The 22,346-nt window shown below is 39.5% G+C and overlaps 1 protein-coding gene across 3 annotated transcripts; it reads left to right on the plus strand.

The window, feature by feature from the left end:
- The first annotated feature begins 890 nt into the window (after positions 1–890).
- C8H3orf33 (chromosome 8 C3orf33 homolog) lies at positions 891–21,975 on the plus strand. Of its 3 annotated transcripts, none has more exons than XM_065942764.1 (5): positions 891–1,123; positions 2,969–3,028; positions 5,876–6,023; positions 18,913–19,073; positions 20,921–21,975. In XM_065942764.1, exons 1-5 carry the CDS (start codon positions 1,010–1,012, stop codon positions 21,320–21,322), a joined length of 885 nt encoding a protein of 294 aa, XP_065798836.1. In that variant the 5' UTR covers positions 891–1,009; the 3' UTR covers positions 21,323–21,975. The 3 variants fall into 3 exon arrangements, with proteins under 3 accessions (XP_065798836.1, XP_065798837.1, XP_065798838.1); XM_065942765.1 differs by lacking the exon at positions 891–1,123 and adding an exon at positions 1,455–1,544; XM_065942766.1 differs by lacking the exon at positions 891–1,123 and adding an exon at positions 1,488–1,581.
- Positions 21,976–22,346: the final 371 nt, after the last annotated feature.

The following is a 22,346-nucleotide window of genomic DNA, read 5'->3' on the forward strand; positions in this document are numbered from 1 at the left end:
TGTCTTTTAATTTCATGGTTGCAATCACCATCTGCAGTGATTTTGGAACCCAGAAAAATAAAGTTAGCCAATGTGACCATTTAAACAAATTAAAATTAATAAAAATTCAGTTCCTCTGTTACACTAGCTACATCTCAAGCACACAATACCCACATGTGGCTATTACCTATGAAATTGGACAGTGTGATATAGAACATTTCTGTCATTGCAAAATGTTCTATTAGAGCTGGTAGATAGTGAAACCTCCCTCCCATTCCTACCACAATCCCTCCACCCAGGGGCCATCCCTGTTACAGATTTCTTGCACAACTTTTCATGGCTCAGACACTTTTTTACACATATATAATTTACACTGTCCTGTGACTTTTTTGTTTTAAAATACACTAACTATTGTTTTTTTTTTACGGATATATAATTGACATAGCATTTTTTAGTTTTAGGTGTACACTATAATGCTTTAATATATGCATACTCTATTGCAAAACGATTACCACAGTAAGTTTAGTATGTCAGCTCCCTACATTTAATCATAGATTTAGAGCATCTGATATTTAGCTTAGGAAGCAACTGTGACAACTTGAAAACACAATTCAAATATAAGGAATACACATTTCAGTATATTTGGGAGCAGGAGTAAGAATGGGCTACTTCAAATTTCTTTCTTGTGTGGTACATGCTACCTACACTGCTCTGAGTTAAGCGAGTTGAATGGATCATCTCCCATCGGCATGCTCCGTAATCCTGCAGCTCGCATCCCCGAAAGACAGAGATCTCTTGCGCTGTGGGAAAACCTCGTGTAAGTATTGGAGGATCAGGTAAAGACGTCTCCTAACGGGTCGGGAGGACCGCCCGCGGCCCCTTCTTGGTTGCTGGGGACCCGACCCGGAGGCTGGCTCGCGCGGCGCCCCCTCTAGCCGGAGGAGCTTGGATCCCGCCGCCCGTCCGCGGAAAGCGGCGCCCCCTGTCGTCCGGTCGAGGAGGCGGCGCCGGCTGCCGGGAGGCCGGGAACATGGCGGGGCAGCCTGCGGCCCCCGCCACACCGCCGCCCAGCCGGGACCGAGCAGCGCCCAACGTGGTGGCGCGGATCTCGCAGTGGGCCGACGACCACCTGCGCCTCGTCCGGGTACTGCAGGCCGGGCGGTGGCGGGCGCGGGCCGCGCAGCGCCGGGCTGCGGGAGACGCGTCCTGGGGGAGGCCGGGTCGGGGCCGCGTGTGCGGGGCCGCGGGGGCGCGCGGCCTGGCGGGGCTGCCTCGGCCCATCACTGCCCTGACTGCGCTGGGCCCCGGGAAGCCTCCGAGGGGAAGCCGCAGCCCAGCGCGGGCCGCCTGCGGGGCCATTGGCGCAGTTGGGGAGGGGCGGGCAGTTTGAAAGGCGGGGCGTCGCAGGCGACCAGGGGGGAGAAGACTGGGACCGAGACCTGGTGGTGGTTTCTTTCTTTATAACAGAGTCAGGGGCTGCCTGCTGCGTGGATAGGGTGGGAACTGCTGAAATGGAGGAGCTGGGATAAATGATTGTTGGGGAAACCTACAGAGCTTTTTGCAAGGTGAAACGGAAGATGCCAGTTAGACTTCTAAATGGAGGTGTGTGAACCTGCAGGTGGCCCTTAGCCTTCTCAGCGTAGCTTGGGTGTTCTAGGCAACTGGATACAGGAGGCATGTCTTACAGGGAGGTCAGAACGGGAATCTGGGAGTGGGCTGCGTAAACCTTAAGTATTTAAAGTGTAAATAAACCTTGTAGTATTTAAGAATTATTATAGAAAACTTCTAGTATTCCAAGCTTGGATGACGTTTTGGAGCGAGTCAGAAAAGCTCCGGAAAAAGCTCTAGGACTGAGACCTGAGAGCCTCGCTAACATTTAGAATGAATTCGGAGAGTGAAAAGGAGGTCAGCAAAGACTCGGAGGGAACAGACAGAGGGGAAGAGGAATATTAGGAAAACCAAGTGCGCTAGAAGCCAAGTGAAGAGAATGTTTTCAGATGGAAGAATTCTACTGGGAAGTTGAGTAGCCTCATCAGCTTTGCAAATACTTGGCGGCCAAAGTGCCAGGACCATGTCTATTTTTCCTCACCAGGACTGCAGCTCGGTGCTGAGGCTGAATGAAGCTCCCTCACCTGCAGCTCAGTCCTGAGAACAGTGCTACATAAATATAAATTAACGAATTGTATACATATATGTGTGTGTATACATGTATGTCTCTGTATGTGTACACAGAAACACGGATTTAAATTGACAAGGCCTTGGTTCTTCCAATTAAGCAGGAAGAGATGCATTGGTTAATTTCAAATAAAACAATAACCTCATCAGGATTGGGAGAGGAAACAGTATTTAAATTAGTGCATGGATGTTTTATTCCAAATAATCCAATCACAGAATGTACTCTTGTATATATTTTCATCTCTAACATGCTTAGTTGTATTTATTGAAGGAAAGTACGTTAGATTACCACTGTTGGTGAGGGAGTTGCAGGATCCTTGTTAATTAAACTCCTTTAGATCGATTTCAGTTTAAATGAAACACTTTAAAAACATCGCTGTGATTTTCCCGACTGTTTGCCCCATCTGTTTCCCAAGTGCTGTGTTTTATGGTATTGGTAATAAAGTTTTCTACTAAATACTTTAATTTCACTTGCAGATTTAGGGTTATGGAGTTCCCATGGGCCTTGCACAAAAAGTATTAATATTAGACTGATTCATTCAAGGGACTCATGGTTAAAGCAATACAATCAATAGAAAACAGTACAGTATTATGTATATAATTACTGTGTGTACCAGATTGTCTGGGAGAAGAAGGGGAAGATTGATGGGCTGGTGGGCAGTTGGTTTTTTTGGAAGAAGTGGGCCTTTAGTTGAAGAATATGCCTTATTTGAGCAGTTAGGTATAAGGGGTGACTTTTTTTTCCTGCCTTCTATTTAGTACTTTCAGTATTGTGAATAATAATTAGAATTAATCATAAAATCTCTTTCTAAAGAACATCAGCACTGTAATGGCCGTAGCTGGAGTAATGTTACTTCTAAGAAGTGTTCGACTGGTAAGTTTAAAAATTAAGACATTATGATAAGCGCTAGACAGTTAATTTCTCTCACTTCAGATGATTTTTATCGCAACATGGGTATCATTTTGTTATTCATATTAGAAGCTTTTAAATAACATTATAGAACAGTGAACATACTTTAAGATGTTGGTTTAAAAGTAACACATCCACAGGGTTTATGGAAAGTAATTGCACAGCCTGTCTTTCTATAATGACTTTTCTTCAAGCTTGAAGTAAATAATCACCAAATTTTCATTTCAGATGTTGAAGAATATCTCAAAAGTGTTTTCTGTAGCGGTTTTAGGTTTAAATTGAAATTGAATTATGTCTGTTTGAACTAAATAATTTATGCTTATTTAGTGTGGTTTTTTCCTTGCCCTTTCAAAAGTATTTTAACAACAGACGTTTTGGGAATTTATTTGATAATTCAGGATTTACAAGTACTTTTTAATACACCTGAGTGTTGTCATAGGCTGTCATTTCAGTGTCATGTTATGAACTGGGATAGACACATTGCTCCTATATATATTTATTTCCTATACTTATCTCTATATTGTTTTGTATTATCACTGACTACACCTCGTTACCATACTACATCTTTTCCAACTGTTGCCTTTACACCCAGACTCCAATTTGTCTTTTTTTCCTTCTTTTTTTTTTTATGCCTCGAACTCACTTTTTTTAAGCTGAGATGTAATTGTCCTACAGCGCTGCCTAGGTTTAAGGTGTCCCGTAAAACGATTTGACTTACATACCTCAGGAAATGATTACCCCAGTAAGTTCAGTGAACATCCATCATCTCATATAGATACAAAATTAAATAAACAGAAAACAGTTTTTTTCCTTGTGATGAGATGTCTTAGGATTTACTTTCATGTATAACAACTTTCATGTATAACATACAGTAGTGTTACTTATATTACTCATGTTGTACATTACACCCCTAGTATTTATTTATCTTATAACTGGAAGTTTGTACCTTCCAAGTTCTCCCTTCCTCCATCTCCTAGCTCTCATAACTGCAAATCTGATCTCTTTTTTTATGAGTTTGTTTTTGAAGTAAAATTAACCTACAACACCATGTTACTTCCTGTTACACAACAGGATTTGATAGTGACTTGATATTTCTATACATGTCAAAATGATCACCACAAGTATGTCACTCTAGAGAGATTCTGCATAATTACTGACTGTATTTCCCATGCTGTACGCTTCCTACCTGTGACTCACTTATTTTATAACTAGTCCCATAAAGACTTCGTAGTGTACTTGCTCAGAGCAGGAATACTTTCCTCCATAATCACATTAATATTTTCACATCTAACAAATTTAACATTTTTGTAGTAATTTCTAAAATCCAGTGAACATTCATATTTATCTCCTGAAAATATCCTTTGTGGCTGTTTTTTCTCTCAGTCTAAGTTTCAGTCAAGGATCATGCACTGTATTTAGTTGTCATGTCTCTTTGGTCTCCTTTAATAAGACTCTTACACCCGCTTTAGTTCTTGTCTCTCAAGACACTGTGGTTTTGAAGGGGCCGAGTTAGTCTTAGAGAATCTCCCACAGTCTGGATTTGTGTTTCCTCCGTAGATTTAGTGTGAACAAGAAGGTGATGGAGTATGCTGCTTCCTGTTGTGCTGCTTCAGGAGACTCACAGTGTCTGTCTGTCCTAGAACATTGTCACATCTAACACAATTGATAACCTCTTGGCATCATTTAATATCCAGACAATATTAAGGCTTCTTTGATTGTCTCAATGGTGTCTTTTTTAAAAAAAAAAAAAAAGATGATCTGTTCATAGCAGGATTCTAATGGTTCATATATTGTATTTGTTATATCTGTCTCATTTATTTTATAAGTCTATACCCCCACTCCCTTTTTTTCCCCCTGTAAGCCATTTATTTTTTTTAGAATAACCAAGTCATTTATCCCATTATTAATGTTCCATATTCTGGATTTGTCTGCTATAATGTTTTTTCTTGTTTGGAAAAAAAATTTTAAATGTTTAGACCAACTTTACTGTCTTAGGAAGTTGGTTACTAGTTTATCCTTCTGGCTGTATGAGGCTCTCACCCAGCCATGCGTGTGAATTAAGCTTGATTCTACAGTACTGTTAATATGAAAGACACAGGTATAAAATGTTGAGTAACTCCAAGGTGCTAGGTATTTAAATAAATTCCTAATGTTGGCCTTTTTGGAGGGGCGTTTTTCTCCTATGAGATTGAAAAACAAGGGGAAAAACCTTGTTGATTAGCAGTCTAACTTAAATCGCCTCAGTTTTGGCTAGGTTCTCCCAGCAGTTGCTGCTGTTGCTGTTTAGTTGCTAAACTGGGTTCAGCTCATTGCGACCCCATGGACTATAGCCTGCAAGGCTCCTGTGGCATTTCCCAGGCAAGAAGACTGGAGTGGGTTGCCATTTCCTTCTCCATCTCCCAGAGTACCTGTAGGAATAGATGGTGATTTATAGAATGAGATAGTAACTTAACCAGTAAGATAGTAAGCTAGCCAGATTTGTGTAGTGCCAGGCACAGCTGTATACTCACTGCTTCTTGATAAATTGTGTCACATTTTAAGGATGTGAGCTTTTTTAAAAGTGAGGAGTCTGTTTAATGTTCTCTATGTAGTAGCCTCAAATAGTAAAATAATGCCTAAAGGTTTCTAAATAATGTGCTTATAAACACTTCTGTTAAGTCTTTTAAAAATATTAATATAAAATTAAGAACCAAATTAAAAATGTTCAGTGGTTATCATGTCTTCTTTGAAATGTTTAGAGAATATAACATGCTTAATTTTAAATTGAAAATAGTAATAAAATGTTCTACTTTTCTCCTTGTAAATCAACAGACATCAAAATTCACACATTCTTCAGATATTCCAGTAGAATTTATAAGAAAGAATGTTAAACTACGAGGACGACTGCGCCGAATAACTGAGAATGGTTTAGAGATTGAACATATTCCCATTACTTTACCTGTTATATCTTCATGGAGAAGTAAGTAAGGTACAAAAATAATAGCACTAAATAGCTATTTTAAAGTTCCTTTATTATAAGTTATTTTTAAAATAGCAAAAAAAGTCATTTTAACTTTTAATAACTCTCCATTGTCTGTGAGAGAAAGTTCAAACTCAACTTACGCAAACAAACAATTTATTTATTATTTTATTCATTTATTTAAATTGGAGGCTAATTACTTTACAATATTATAAAGTATTGCCATATATTCACATGAATCAGCCATGGGTGTACATGTGTTCCCCATGCTGAACCTCCCTCCTACCTCCCTCCCTATCCTATCCCTCAGGGTCATCCCAGTGCACCAGCCCTGAGCACCCTGTCTCATGCATTGAACCTGGACTGGTGATCTATTTCACATATGATAATATATGTGTTTCAATGTTATTCTCTCAAATCATCCCACCCTCGCCTTCTCCCACAGAGTCCAAAAGTCTGTTTGGTACATCTGTGTCTCTTTTACTGTCTCGCATATAGGGTCATTGTTACCATCTTTCTAAATTCAATACAGTATTCAACACAGTATTGAATTGGTGTATTGGTGTTTTACTTTCTGACTTACTTCACTCTGTATAATAGGCTCCTGTTTCATCTACCTCATTAAAACTGATTCAAATGCATTGTTTTTAATAGCTGAGTAATAGTCCATGCAATTAAAAGATGCTTGCTCCTTGGAAGGAAATTTATGATCAACCTAAACAGCATATTAAAGAGCAGAGACATTACTTTGCCAGCAAAGGTCCATCTACTCAAGGCTATGGTTTTTCCAGTAGTCATTATGGATGTGAGAGTTGGACTATAAAGAAAGCTGAGCACAGGAGAATTGATGCTTTTGAACTGTGGTGTTGGATAAGACTCTTGAGAGTCCCTTGGACTGCAAGGAGATCCAACCAGTCCATCCTAAAGGAGAGCAGTCCTGGGTGTTCATTGGAAGGACTAATGTTGAAGCTGAAACTCCAATACTTTGGCCACCTGATGACTCATTTGAAAAGACCCTGATGCTGGGAAAGATTGAAGGCAGGAGGAGAAGGGGATGACAGAGGATGAGATGGTTGGATGGCATCACCAACTCAATAGACATGGGTTTGGGTGGACTCCGGGAGTTGGTGATGGACAGGGAGGTCTGGCGTGCTGTGGTTCATGGGGTCGCAAAGAGTCAGACATGACTCAGCGACTGAACTGAACTGAACTGAATATTCCATTGTGTATATGTACCACAGCTTTCTTATCCATTCATCTGCTGATGGACATCTAGGTTGCTTCCATGTCCTGGCTATTGTAAACAGTGCTGCGATGAACATTGGGGTACACGTGTCTCTTTCAATTCTGGTTTCCTCGGTGTGTATGCCCAGGAATGGGATTGCTGGGTCGTATGGCAGTTCTATTTCCAGTTTTTTAAGGAATCTCCACACTGTTCTCCATAGTGGCTGTACTAGTTTGCATTCCCACCAACAGTGTAAGAGGGTTCCTTTTTCTCCGCATCCTCTCCAGCATTTATTTTTGTAGACTTTGTGATAGCAGCCATCCTGACTGGCGTGTAATGGTACCTCATTGTGGTTTTGATTTGCATTTCTCTGATAATGAGTGATGTTGAGCATCTTTTCATGTGTTTGTTAGCCATCTGTATGTCTTTGGAGAAATGTCTGTTTAGTTCTTTGGCCCACTTTTTGATTGGGTCATTTATTTTTCTGGAATTGAGCTGCAGGAGTTGCTTGTATATTTTTGAGACTAATTCTTTGTTGCTTCATTTGCTATTATTTTCTCCCATTCTGAAGACTGTCTTTTCACCTTGCTTATGGTTTCCTTCATTGTGCAAAAGCTTTTAAGTTTAATTAGGTTCCATTTGTTTATTTTTGCTTTTACTTCCATTACTCTGGGAGGTGGGATGATCCTGCTGTGATTTATGTCAGAGAGTGTTTTGCCTATGTTTTCCTCTAGGAGTTATATAGTCTCTGGTCTTACATTTAGATCTTCATTCCATTTTGAGTTTATTTTTGTGTATGGTGTTAGAAAGTGTTCTAGTTTCATTCTTTTACAAGTGGTTGACCAGTTTCCCAGCACCACTTGTTAAAGAGATTGCCTTTTTTCCATTGTATATCCTTGCCTCCTTTGTCAAAGATAAGGTGTCCATAGGTGTGTGGATTTATCTCTGGGCTTTCTGTTTTGTTCCAGTCATCTATATTTCTGTCTTTGTACCAGTACCACACTGTCTTGATGACTGTAGCTTGGTAGTATAGCCTGAAGTCAGGCAGATTGATTCCTCCAGTTCCATTCTTCTTTCTCAAAATTGCTTTGGCTGTTCGAGGTTTTTTGTATTTCCATACAAATTGTGAAATTATTTGTTCTAGTCTCTGAAAAACACTGTTGGTAGCTTGATAGGGATTGCACTGAATCTATAGATTGCTTCGGATAGTATACTCATTTTGACAATATTGATTCTTCTGATCCATGAACATGGTATATTTCTCCATCTATATGTGTCATCTTTGATTTCTTTCATCAGTATTTTATAGTTTCCTATATGTAGGTCTTTTATTTCTTTAGGTAGCTTTATTCCTAAGTATTTTATTTTTTTTGCTGCAATGGTGAATGTAATTGTTTCCTTAATTTCTCTTTCTGTTTTCTCATTGTTAGTGTACAGGAATGTAAGGGATTTCTGTGTGTTAATTTTATATCCTGCAACTTTACTATATTCATTGATTAGCTCTACTAATTTTCTGGTGGAGTCTTTAGGGTTTTCTATGTAGAGGGTCATGTCATCTGCAAACAGAGTTTTACTTCTTTTCCAATCTGGATTCCTTTTATTTCTTTTTCATCTCTGATTGCTGTGGCTAAAACTTCCAAAACTATGTTGAATAGTAGTGGTGAGAGTGGGCATCCTTGTCTTGTTCCTGACTTTAGGGGAAATGCTTTCAATTTTTCCCCATTGAGGATAATGTTTGCTGTGGGTTTATTATATATGGCTTTTATTATATTGAGGTATGTTCTTTCTATGCCTTCTTTCTGGAGGGTTTTTATCATAAATGGATGTTGAATTTTGTCAAAGGCTTTCTCTGCATCTGTTGAGATAATCATGTGGTTTTTATCTTTCAATTTGTTAATGTGGTGTATCACATTGATTTGCAAGTATTGAAGAATCCTTGCATCCCTGGGATAAAGCCCACTTGGTCATGATGTATGATCTTTTTAATATGTTGTTGGATTCTGTTTGCTAGAATTTTGCTAAGGATTTTTGCATCTATGTTCATCAGTGATATTGGCCTTTAGTTTTCTTTTTTTGTGGCATCTTTGTCTGGTTTTGATATTAGGGTGATGGTGGCCTTATAGAATGAATTTGGAAGTTTACCTTCCTCTGCAATTTTCTGGAGGAGTTTGAGTAGGATAGGTGTTAGTGCTTCTCTAAATTTTTGGTAGAATTCAGCTGTGAAGCCATCTGGTCCTGGGCTTTTGTTTGTTGGAAGATTTCTAATTACACTTTTTATTTCTGTGCTTATGATGGGTCTGTTAAGATTTTCTGTTTTTTCCTGGTTCAGTTTTGGAAAGTTATACTTTTCTAAGAATTTGTCCATTTCTTCCAGGTTGTCCATTTTATTGGCATATAGTTGCTGATAGTGAGTCTCTTATGAGCCTTTGTATTTCTGCGTTGTCTGTTGTGATTGCTCCACTTTCATTTCTAATTTTGTTGATTTGATCCTTCTCCCTTTTTTTCTTGATGAGTCTGGCTAATGGTTTGTCTATTTTATTTATCTTCTCAAAGAACCAGCTTTTAGCTTTGTTGATTTTGGCTATGGTCCCCTTTGTTTCTTTTGCATTTATTTCTCCCCTAATTTTTAGGATTTCTTTCCTTCTACTAACCCTGGGGTGCTTCATTTCTTCTTTTTCTAGTTGCTCTAGGTGTAGAGTTAGGTTATTTATTTGATTTTTCTCCTGTTTCTTGAGGTAGGCTTGTATTGCTATGAACCTTCCCCTTAGCACTGCTTTTACTGAATCCCATAGGTTTTGGGTTGTTGTTGTTTTCATTTTCATTCGTTTCTATGCATATTTTGATTTCTTCTGTGATTTGTTGGTTATTCAGAAGTGTGTTGTTTAGCCTCCATATGTTTGTATTTTAATAGTTTTTTTTCCTGTAGTTTATATCTAATCTTACCGCATTGTGATCAGAAAAGATGCTTGAGATGATTTCAATTTTTTTGAATTTACCAAGGCTAGATTTATGACCCAGGATGTGATCTATCCTGGAAAAGGTTCCATGTGCACTTGAGAAAAAGGTGAAATTCATTGTTTTGGGGTGAAATGTCCTATAGATATAAATTAGGTCTAACTGGTCCATTATATCATTTAAAGTTTGTGTTTCCTTGCTAATTTTCTGTTTAGTTCATCCATCCATAGTTGTGAGTGGGGTATTAAAGTCTCCCACTATTATTGTGTTACTATTAATTTCCTCTTTCATACTCGTTAGCGTTTGCCTTACATATTGCAGTGCTCCTATGTTGGGTGCATATATATTTATAATTGTTATATCTTCTTCTTGGATTGATCCTTTGATCATTATGTAGTGTCCTTCTTTGTCTGTTTTGACAGCCTTTATTTCAAAGTCTATTTTATCTGATATGAGAATTGCTACTCCTGCTTTCTTTTGGTCTCCGTTTGTGTGAAATATCTTTTTCCAGCCCTTCACTTTCAGTCTGTATGTGTCCCTTGTTTTGAGGTGGGTCTCTTGTAGACAGCATATATAGGGTCTTGTTTTTGTATCCATTCAGGCAGTCTTTGTCTTTTGGTTGGGGCATTCAACCCATTTACACATAAGGTAATTACTGATAAGTATGATCCTGTTGCCATTTACTTTGTTGTATTGGGTTTGAGTTTATACATCCGTTCTGTGTTTCCTGTCTAGAGAAGATCCTTTAGCATTTGTTGATGAGCTGGTTTGGTGGTGCTGAATTCTCTGAGCTTTTGCTTGTCTATAAAGCTTTTGAATTCTCCTTCATATTTGAATGAGATCCTTGCTGGGTACAGTAATCTGGGTTGTAGGTTTTTCTCTTTCATCACTTTAAGTATGTCCTGCCATTCCCTTCTGGCCTGAAAAGTTTCTATTGAAAGATCAGCTGTTATCCTTATGGGGATCCCCTTGTGGGTTAATTGTTGTTTTTCCCTTGCTGCTTTTAGTATTTGTTCTTCATGTTTGATCTTCATTAATTTGATTAATATGTGTCTTTTGGATGAGCTCTTGTCGATTAATATTCCCTGGAGTCAGGAGTTTTCTGGTGTTCTCAAGTTTTGGATTTAAGCCTCCTGCCTCTGGCTTTCAATCTTATTCTTACAATAGCCTCAAGACTTCTCCATCCACACAGCACAGATGATAAAACATCTAGGTTAATGGTGAAAAGATTCTCCACAGTGAGGGACACCCAGAGAGGTTCTCAGAGTTTCATGGAGAAGAGAAGAGGCGGGAGGGAGATATAGGTGACCAGGAGGAGAAGAGGGGGAATCAAAAGGGGATGGAGCAGTCTGGCCAGTAATCAATTCCCTATTTGCTCTCCACAGTCTGGAACACCCAGAGAGGTTCATGGAGTTCCATAGAGAAGAGAAGAGGGAGGAAGGAGACAGAGGTGACCAGGAGGAGAGGAGGGTGAATCAAAAGGAGAAGCCAATCAGTTCCCTAAGTGTTCTCCACAGCCTGGAACACCCAGAGATTCACTGAGTTAAGGAGAGAAGGGAAGGGGAAGCGAGGAGATAGAGGTGACCTGGGGGAGAAAAAGGAGAATCAAAAGGGAGAGAGCCATGAAGCCAGTCATCACACTCCTAAGTAAAAATGGGTACTGAAGATTGGATTCTTAAAGGTACAAAATTGATAACAAATGCCAAAAAGCAAAGATTAAAGATCTAGAGTAGAGGTTAGACACTCAAAAAATACAGTATTAAAAAGACAAAACAAAATCACAAAAGTTATAAAAATATATATATATGAAATTTGCTTTAAAAACAGGGTCTTTTTTTTTTTGCAAGGTAATAGTAGGTTTTAAAAATGAAAATTAAAGGAGTAATAAAAGAACTTAAAAATTAAAGAATGATAATAGTAGAATATATCTAGGAATTTCTCTGGAGCTGTTGAAGGCAATGGGGTCAGTTCAGTTTCAGATAGGTCCTTGTTCCAGCTTATACTTCTTCTCAAGGTGTGTAGGTCGCTTCAAATGTAGCCAATGCTAACGACAGGGTTTTAATCTGCTGCGCCTGTCACTTCCAAAGCAGTTCCCTCTTCTTTGTTTATTTTGGCTTCCTCTGTTTGCAAGTCTCTTCAGTATCTAACTTCCGCCCTGACACAAGGGGGCTAAGGTGGTCACTTATTTAGGCTCACGTGTTCAGTCGTGCTGTGGGGAGGGAGGGACACTGCAGACAAACATCATTGGCGTGTGTGGGGAGCGCTCTCAGTGTCTGGGCCACACTGGGTTTGCCCCCGCTCACGGCGTGTGTGCTTTCCCGGTCTACACTGCTCAGGCTCCAGGTTGCTCTGCTGGGAACTGTCTAAAGCGGGCCCTGGGTTGCGTGCACTTCCCAGGCCTAAGCCGCTCAGGTTCAGGTTCTCGGGTGCTCCACAAAGGCGCAGACAGCTGGGCCAGCGTTTTGTGCCCTGCCCAGGTCCGAGCAGCTCAGGCGGCCAGGTGCTTGGCCAGCGCACACTCCCCAGGTGGGCCGTGCGTCTCATCACCTCCCCCTTGCACCGCCCCTCGCCCCCCGCCCCATCCCAGCCGCTCGGTTTCCTGGGTGGTTTCCTGGGTGTGCAGCGGGAGTGCCGTCTCAGGTGTGCAGTGTGTCTCTGTGGAGCTGATGTCTGGCTGCGACCCCCCTGGCGGATGTCTACTGTCCGGGATCCCGGGAAGACGTGGTTAGCAGCTGGGAGCCTGCTCGCAGTTTGGTAGAGGATGCCGTCTTCTGGCTCTGGCTGGCGCCCGCCTGCCTCCCTGCCTCCACCGGGGCTGGGTCGGTCCACTGCCGGCTAGCTCTGCTCTGGTATTCGCCCAGTGCTCTGCTCTGTGAGCGGCCCAGCAGTGCCTTGGGTTAGAGCTTTTTCTGGGAAAGTTCTCCCTCTCGCTCTGCCCTTTTTTTTTCTCTCTCTCTGGCTATCCCACAGTTTGGGTTGCTATCTCACGTTAGCTCCCTGAGATTGCCCTCAGGGCATTTAGGCCCAGTCCTCACCCTAAGCAATGCAGCCCGCGCCTCCCTGTTCAGCCCCCCGCTTGCTGGTGGTGGACGCAAGCATCTGGGCTACTTCTCCATTGGGAGTTGCGGTTCGGGGCGTCATCTGTGGGTTTTATTTATTTATTCTTTCCTCCTGGTTATGTTGCCCTCTGAGATTCCAAAACTCCTGAGAGCCGATGAGAGGATTTCCCAGTGTTTGGGAAATTCTCCTCTTTTATGACTCCTTCCCCAAGACGGGCCTCTGTCCCTAACTCTTTTGTCTCTCTTTTTACCTTTTATATTTTGTCCTACCTCCTTTCGAAGACAATGGGTTGCCTTTCTGGATGCCTGGTGTCCTCTGCCAGCATTCAGAAGTTGTTTTGTGGTATTTACTTAGCGTTCAAATGATCTTTTGATGAATTTGTGGGGGAGAAAGTGGTCTCCCTGTCCTATTCCTCTGCCATCTTAGGACCACCCCCCACAAACAAACTATTTAATTAGGTTCCAGATTTCTTTTCTTCCTTCCCTCCTTTTTTTCACTTAGCTACTCAGGCATTCAAACATTTATTCCACAAATACTGAACACATATTATGTTCTAGGTCCTAGCTAGCTGTACATGCTGAGTGAAACAAACAAGACCACTCTACACCTTGGAGCTTAAAGTTCAGGTGGAAGATGGGCAACAAAAAAATGAAAAATTGTCCTAAGGGCTATGAAGAAAAGGATCAGGGTGTAGGATGAGCATTACTGCAGCTTCTATGAAGAGGGAATCCACATATGTGGTGGTCAGAGAAGATCTCATCAGAGGCCTGGAGAATGGGAAGGAGCTGGCTAGGAAGAACATGCGTGGGGATGAGCCCGGGTCTTTTGGTAAGGCACGTGAAGGCTCATGTGGCTGCCGCATAGGGAAGAAGGGGACAGGAGACACCAAAGAGGTTGGAGAACTGGGCAGAGTCCAGAGCTTGCTGCTACAATCCCCCTTTCTCCCTGCTTCTCAGCAAAGACCATGAACAGCCACACAGACCTTCCTGCTGCTTTCTGGGTTCTCATGCTTGGGCATAGATCTTTGCCCAGAGTGCCTGAGCGTCTATGGATTCTTTTTGTTTGATTTTTCTCTTTTTCTTTACTACATGGCATATGTCGTCTTAGTTCCCCAACCAGGGATTGAACCTATACCCCTCCACTGCAAGCATGGAGTCTTAGCTACTGAACCACCAGGGAAGTCCCAGTCTGTGGATTCTTTAGGATCTAGCTCAAACGTCAGCTCTTCTGTGAAGCTCTCCTTAACTCCCCAGCAGAACTGGCCTCTTTCTTTCCTATGCCCCAAGCAATTTATACATACTGCAATTACAGCACTAGGACACATTTTCCTGTAATTAATGTATCTAGGTTTATATCCTTCTATTGAACTGTGAGCCCCTAGTGGGCAGGGAACTTTTCTTATCTAATTATTCACAGTCCCTGGAAAAATAATTTTTAGCCAACAGAGACTTGGCAAAATTGTCAAATGATTTAATTGAGTCATATTTAAAGATCTCCTTAATATTATTTTAATGTTTTAAAGAAAGTACCTTCTTTACCCTGAGATGAATGACTATCACTGTTCAATTGACATATGTCTATAAAGGAATAAGATTGATTTTTTTTTCCCTCAAGCACACCTGACATGATTGATTTTATTTCTTAACAAATCAAGCAGAACTTCCACAATTTGAATGACTATTGTTCCCTAAAGAAAGATTACTTGGGATGTTTATTTGTTGGCCATTTCAGCTCTAAGAATGGTTTATACTTCTCAGTTGTTGTAATAATGCAGTAGTAATTTAAATCTCTCCTGTCGGAAATAGTGATGATTTTTTAGTGCTTAGACAGCAAGGCCATCACTTGTGATTGTCCAGAGGGTACACTGCACAACTCCAGGGTTGGTATCCACCAGGCATCTGTCCTGAAAGGTATGCAATGCCACAGCACTCTATAATTGCTATATATACATATTATTATTAATGTGTTATTAGTATATACATCAAATAATAATGTTTATCAACTTGGTACAATCAAAAATTTAAAGCTAAAAGGGAAACTTACTTCCCCTACTTATTTTAATATTTTCTATAGAAGTTAAAGGCCATGTATGCAGCCATCTCCCTAACAGTTGATGGAATTAAAGATAGAAAACAGATTCTTTGCTACCCTATAACTTTGTGTATAGAGTTGCAAAAGTTAAAGAAACAGACACACCGACAGATGCTAACCAGTACAAATGTAATGATAGTGTTAGTACTTTTTGTAACTGACATACATTGTTCATTTTAAAAAATATTTATTTATTTGGTTACGTCAAGTCTTAGCTGCAGCATGCGGACTGTAGTTGAGGCATGCAGGCTTAGTTTGTCCCACTTAGTCATGGGAGATCGTAGTTCCCTGACCAGGGATTGAACCCATGTCCCCTGCATTGCGAGGCAGCTTCTTACCAGAGAAGTCCCCAAATTGTTCATGTTAAAGAGCTCAGTTTGCATTTACACTGGTGAAACCTGTTCACCTATAAAATGGTTATTGAATCTAGAAGTTGCTTTCCAAGCACTATTTTGAATGACATTATAAGATGTTAGAGCATAATCTTGTTCATTTAAGAATAGCTATTGAAAGCTCCTTATGTTCCTTTTACTGTTTTTACTACCTGGTCTATAGGATAGAGATGGACTTTTGATTTTTTTGTAAGGAGGGCTAAGATTCAGGCCCCCCACATTGAGGCCATTCTAACTAGATGGTTGGGCTCAGATAACTACATCAGAGTAGAGTCTGTGTGGTGTAGTCGAACATGTTTGGTGTAGAGAGCTTGTGTTCTGTTTCCATTTCAGCCAATGGTTTCCACCACTATCAAACAAGAGAATCGTAACATTTCCAAGACTCCTTCCTCATGACTGTTCTGTGATATCCTTTCCTTCCATGATCTGACCTTTGGTGTATGTGATGAGGCAAACACACACAGAGCTGAACATTTTTATGAAGTGAAACTCTTAGAACACTTCATTTCTTCAGTAGGTGTTTACTGAACACCTGCTCTTTTGCTGCAGTTTCAGTATACAGTGGCAAACGGATGTGAGCCTACGGTGATCAGAAAACCTGCAGTCTAGTGATATTATTTCAATGCTTCTCCTGTTTCTAATGCTAAAAAATAGTCGTTTTGATATATGTGATATGCCTATCTCATGAAATTGTCCACTGTCATGAACCCATTAATAATATTTATTTATCCAGTCATTTATTGTTTCTGTTGTGAGGTTGTGGAATCTGAGTTCCCAGACCAGAGACTGAACCCAGGCTTCCATAATGAAAGTGCAGAATCCTAACCGCTAAACCACCAGAGAACTAACTGATTTTTAACATTCTGTAAATCTAGGGGATGAATCAGTTGTTTTGGGATCAAGTACTATCTTTCTAAGACCCTTAGGAATATTAAGTTGTGAAGTTTCCTACCCATCTGATAGAACATAAATGTAACACACTCCGCAGTGGTGGTTTGCGTCAGTATTCATCTTTTGTCTGCAGTTTGCTCCAGGTGCCCGTGGTCTTTCCCTTACTTGACGTGCTCTCTTCCTATTCCTCCCTGTGCCTCTCTCTGTTCATTCTGCAAAACCCAAGCTGTACACTTTTCATGGAGCGCTGTTGGACTCCCCCACTGGAGCCCATTTTGCTGTACCCTTATAATCCTTGGCATTGTGTCATCCTATCCAGTGTGAATTGGGCTTTTTAAAAGTGTATATGTAAAAGATTTACTGAAGAGCTAGAAAGACAGGGATTCACACAAAGCTGAAATTAGAAATCATAAATATTAAAAGTAACCTCTCCTTTTTCAAGAAAACATCAACTGTTTGGGCAAAAATATTTGATGGATATAACTTACCTTTTTCAGTAGATTAGTTTCTGGAAAATTTATGTTTACATTGGTATTGACCCTATCATATTTTAATTGCTTAATGGCGACTTTGCTAATTTTAAAGGAATCCCATCACCTTTGTTGAAGTGAAGAATTAGGACATTAATACTCAAGGTTGATAGTGTTGATTAGATTCATGTTTTTGGTCCTAAAGATTTGGTCTTAAAGACTAGAGGATATTTTATTGAAAGACAATTGGTGTTAATGGCGGCATTAAAGGATTGAAGAGAGGCCTCAGAATCTTTAGGCTTCCTTTCACTCATTAAGTACTAGTGATTTGATTTCATCTAATCTTTATTATGTGTGTTTTGCCTTAATCTAATTTGTGAATATACTGTATCACAGAGTTTTCTAAGGACATAATCCTCCTACTTATACCTTTTGAAACTCCTCTAACTGAAACTCTAGGACAAGTCTCAAGAAACCCAAGCCTTAAAGAAAATGGTTTTCTATCATCAAATAATATCATGACAAACTTCTAGGATATCTTTCTGAACTCACGTGTTACTTTTTCCCTAGCAATTAAATGGAGTAACTTTATACTTTCAATTGTCAATACTTTTATGAGTTTAATATATGTTAAATGTATAATTTCTTTTTAAAAAGGCATTAACTTTTTTTTTTTTTTGCCAGCCATTTTCCCTTTTTGGAAAGTTGTAAACTTTTTCTAAAATAAGATCCTGTTATTAAAGTTTAATTGGTTAAAATTTTATCCAGAGTTTGCCCACACAAGCTTTCTTAATGCTAATGTTGCTGTTCAGTCTGTGACTCTGTGACGCTATGAACTGTAGTACGCCAGGCTCCTCTCAGTTCAGTTCAGTTCAGTTGCTCAGTCGTGTCTGGCTCTTTGCGACCCCTGAAGTCCAGGCTTCAGTCTGTCAGGCTCCTCTGTCCTCCGCTGTCTTCCAGAATTTGCTCAAATTCATGTCCACTGAGTCAGTGCTGCTATCTGACCATGTCATCCTCTCCTGCCCCCTTCTTCTTTTGCCCTCAATCTTTCCCAGCATCAGGGTCTTTTCCACTGAGTCAGCTTTTCTTATCAGGTGGCCAAAGTATTGCAGCTTCAGCTTCAGCATCAGTCCTTCCAGTGAGTATTCAGGCTTGATTTCCTTTAGGATGGACTGGTTTTATCTCCTTGCTGTCCAAGGGACTCTTCTCCAGCACCACGATTTGAAAGCATCAGTTCTTCAGCACTCAGTCTTCCTTATGGTCCAACCCTCACGTCCATACATGACTGCTGGAAAAACCATAGCTTTGACTATATGGACTTTACTACTTTTAATATAAATTGATAAAATGCTATCTTGAAATCAGTTTTAAAACTGTATAAAAATAATATTGATATTAATATTTACTGAGTTGGGAAAACAGCCTCAGTAAATTAAGTGAAAAAGCAGTTTATATGGTTTTATTGATAGGAGGAGCCTATATTATTGAACTACATGACTTGTAGCATTATGTGTATGTGTACATAGAAATAAATCTGGAAGGTTTTTTTAAAAAAGGTAAATTGGTTAAACCCCACATCCTGTTCTGGAGCTTACTGAAATGAGTTTTTGAAATTGTTCCATCTGTTACCTACTTGTATTCTTTTAAAAGACAAGTGGGCTATAGAAATAAATGGATCTACATCTAGAGAGTCTGGGTATTTATAAGTAACATATCCAGTTGTGTTGTGGAGTGCAAATGACTTTGGAATTTGCTTTTGCAATTGTGGTATTAAAGGTAAACTCTTTTCTACCTAACCTTTTTAGAAGAGCCGTGTGGTGTTTTGCTGGTTAAGTTGGCTGGAGTAGAACTTACTGAAACTGGGAAGGTGTGGTTACAAAAAGAGCTAAAACCTTCCCAAGTACTATGGTTCCAACTTCTCGGAAAGGAGAATTCAGCACTCTTTTGCTACCTTTTAGTGAATAAGGTAAGTAGTGTGAAGAAACAACTAGCAATGTTTTATTCTTATTATTTATACATAAGTAAAAAGTGAAAGTGTTAATCATTCAGTCGTGTGGAACTCTTTATGACCCCAGGGACTGAAACAAGGACATGGACAAATGAAATAGTTGAAATGTTAATATGACAGAATTAAGAATTGTTTTTCTTAATTACATTATTATGACAGCACTAAGGGTAGTTTTTCTTACTTATAAAGTTCTTTATTATACCACAAGTGAGAATAATCTGAAGAAAAATAATAATCTGACATTAAAGTGATTAGAATTGTAACCATTTAAACTATTAAAAGCTTTTTGAATTAATAGAATACCTAATGAAATTCATTAATTTTTGCATGTCCAGGTCACATTCAGTTCTTTCAAAATAAGAATTATCCAACTTTGATTGGTTGAAGCATCTGTATTTAACTAAGTTGATAATATTATATAAAAGATCCCAAAGGCCTTATTCAAATATTAACTTCTCTTTTGAGTTGCACAATATGTATTATTTATCCTCAAACCCCGCTATGGAATCATTTAATTCCCATTTAAAGGTGGGACTCTTGAGTAACCAAGTGGAAGAGCTGGTACTGAAGTCCAGCTCCTTGGGACTCCTGAGCCGGAACTTCACCTTTTCTGTCTTTACCTTATACCAGACTATACTTTACACATATTTCAGTAATTTACTTCTCCTGTTTAACTTTTCTGTAGTGTGAGGTTGAATTTTAATTATTCCGATTTTGGTTCAGCTCATTAAATTTAAAAGATTGAGACAAATATGATATACACTTTAAAATTGTATTTATTAGCTGCTTATCATCATGTACCAAAAGTTACTGAATTTAAAGGAACAAAAGGTTCCTTTATTCTTTTAGATAATCTTAGAAAATGTTTCCTACTTTAAACCTTTTGTTTTCACATTGAAAAATTTTAACTGTGAATTACTTGTCTAATGAAGCTATAAAATTACTAACAGCTTGTTAAAATTAATCTTGTTAAGTTAAAATCCTACAGGGACTGTGGAAACAGCTAAGCAGGATCTCTTTTACACTGTAAATTAGTAAGGGGAGAAAAGCTCCCATTTTTCTGGTTTCACTAGGCAGTGAGGTATAACTAAAATTTCCTGAAGTTTGAAGATTCAAGGGCCAGGGTTATTTTTATGTTCATTATTTTATGGGCCATCTTTTAAAAACATTCTCACATGCCAGGCTTTGCTAAACACTGAAATTCTGAACATAATTTAACAGTTCTGTGATGCTTCAGTTCATGTTGCATTTGTCTACTTTTTAGTTTTGTTAATTTCTTTTGCTGTGGCCTCCTGTCATTTTTCCTAACTGGTGTGTGCTCCATTCTCCCTTCAAACATCAACCAAAAAATCAAAGATCTCTTTTCATACTTTATCGCTTCTACACACTTTTGAGTTAGGTGACCAGTGAGCCTGTGGAGAACTATGTGTTATAGAAGAGTCAGTTGTCTTTGAGCAAAGGTCTCATTTAGTAATGAAATTCTTGGATTTAACATTAGCTGTTTCAAGCTCTTAAGGACCCCTTTGCATATGTATGTATATGTATGTATATGTGTAAATATATATATATATATTTTGTGGCCATGCCACATGCCATGTGGGAGCCCTACCAGGGATCAAACCCATGCCCCCTGCAGTGGAAGCATGCATTCTTAACCTTTGTACCACCATGGAAGTCCCATCATTTATATTTTTTACTTTTCTCTGGAGGACTCAAATTGCAGATTGACTGATTTTAAAGTAAATAAGGTATTATGGGTATATTAGTAATTTTATTAAATAATTGGTTTGTATTTTTTATTCAAGGGTAGATTTTTTAGTGTGAGTCTGAATGAAGAAATCCTGAGAAGAGGTCTTGGCAAAACTGTTCTTGTTAAGGGGTTAAGTCATGATTCTAAAATCTATTGGAGAATTCACAGAAATTTACTTAAAGCTGAATTAACAGCCTTAAAAAAAGGAGAAGGAATATGGAAGGAAGACTCTGAAAAAGAAAGTTATTTGGAAAAATTGAAAGGCTCCTGGAGAGAAATATGGAAAAAAGACAGTTATTTAAAAAAAAATGGATCAGATTTCAACTTGAAAAAAGAAAGCTATTATGACAAATTTAAAAGGTCTTATGAAACATGGAAAGAGAACATGAATAACTACTCCTTACTACTGAAGTTCAGAGAACTTATGAGTCGCATACACTTTCGTAGAAAAGAGTGAAATATTCCAAGAGGTCTGGCGGTGACCTACTCCAAAAAGAATAAAACGCGTAATTATAATGGATATTTTTCATTGAGTTGAAATGGGGAATTTCCCCAGAAGATCAAAGTTGCATTCTAATGGTATTTAAATATTTAAGAGATGATTCTTTGTACATGCACTATCAGAGTAATGTAAATAAATTGTGATTAATGTAGTATGGTTTTAAGCAGAATGAAATACTCCATAAAAGTTACAGGTTGGGCTTCCCTGGTGGCTCAGTGGTAAGAATCCACCCATCACTGCAGAAGACAGCTAAGCCTGTCCGGCACCACCACTGAGCCTGTAAATCCGGGAGCTGCAACCACTGACTCCCGGCGCCCTGGGGCCGGTGCTGCACCACGCGGGGAGCCGCCACAGTGGGAAGGCCACGCGCCACAAGGAGAGAAAAGCCCGAGCAGCGGTGATGACCCTACAGAGCCAAAAAAATTATATCAGGTTGAAGGAGGTATACACATAATGATGGCATATGAAGAGAAAGTTTAACTATTGGCTGTTGTATTATCTTAGTCATTTGGGGCAACCATATTTAGCTTTTGTTGAAAGACAGTGTTTGTTTATTTTGCCAGTTTTATCAACTTTGATGACATAATAAAGGAACTCTTTAGGCAGCATGTCTGAGGCTGTCTTTCCTCCCCGCTGCTCTCTAACTGCTTGTGAATTTGGGGCAGAGCCACAAGAGAAGGTCGCTTAGACCATTTCTAGTAATAAAGAGTGGCTTCTTTCCACCTGTTGTTAGATGAGGGGGACAGCCCCAAGAACAGAAGCGCAGATGTGCTGAGGAGGCAGCACAGAGACGGGAAAGAACGAGGATGCCTCCTGACATTGTCGAGAGCCCGAGGACTTGGACTCTCTTGCCTCCCAATTTCTCATTATGCAAGATAATACATTGCTTTATTTTTCAGAGCCAGTTTGAGTGGCTTTGAGGGTGTCACATACAAAAACACGTCCTTGCTGCTAAAATCATCCTGACATTGTAAGCTTC

This window comes from Muntiacus reevesi, chromosome 8 (assembly GCF_963930625.1).
Source record: "Muntiacus reevesi chromosome 8, mMunRee1.1, whole genome shotgun sequence".
NCBI lineage: Eukaryota > Metazoa > Chordata > Mammalia > Artiodactyla > Cervidae > Muntiacus > Muntiacus reevesi.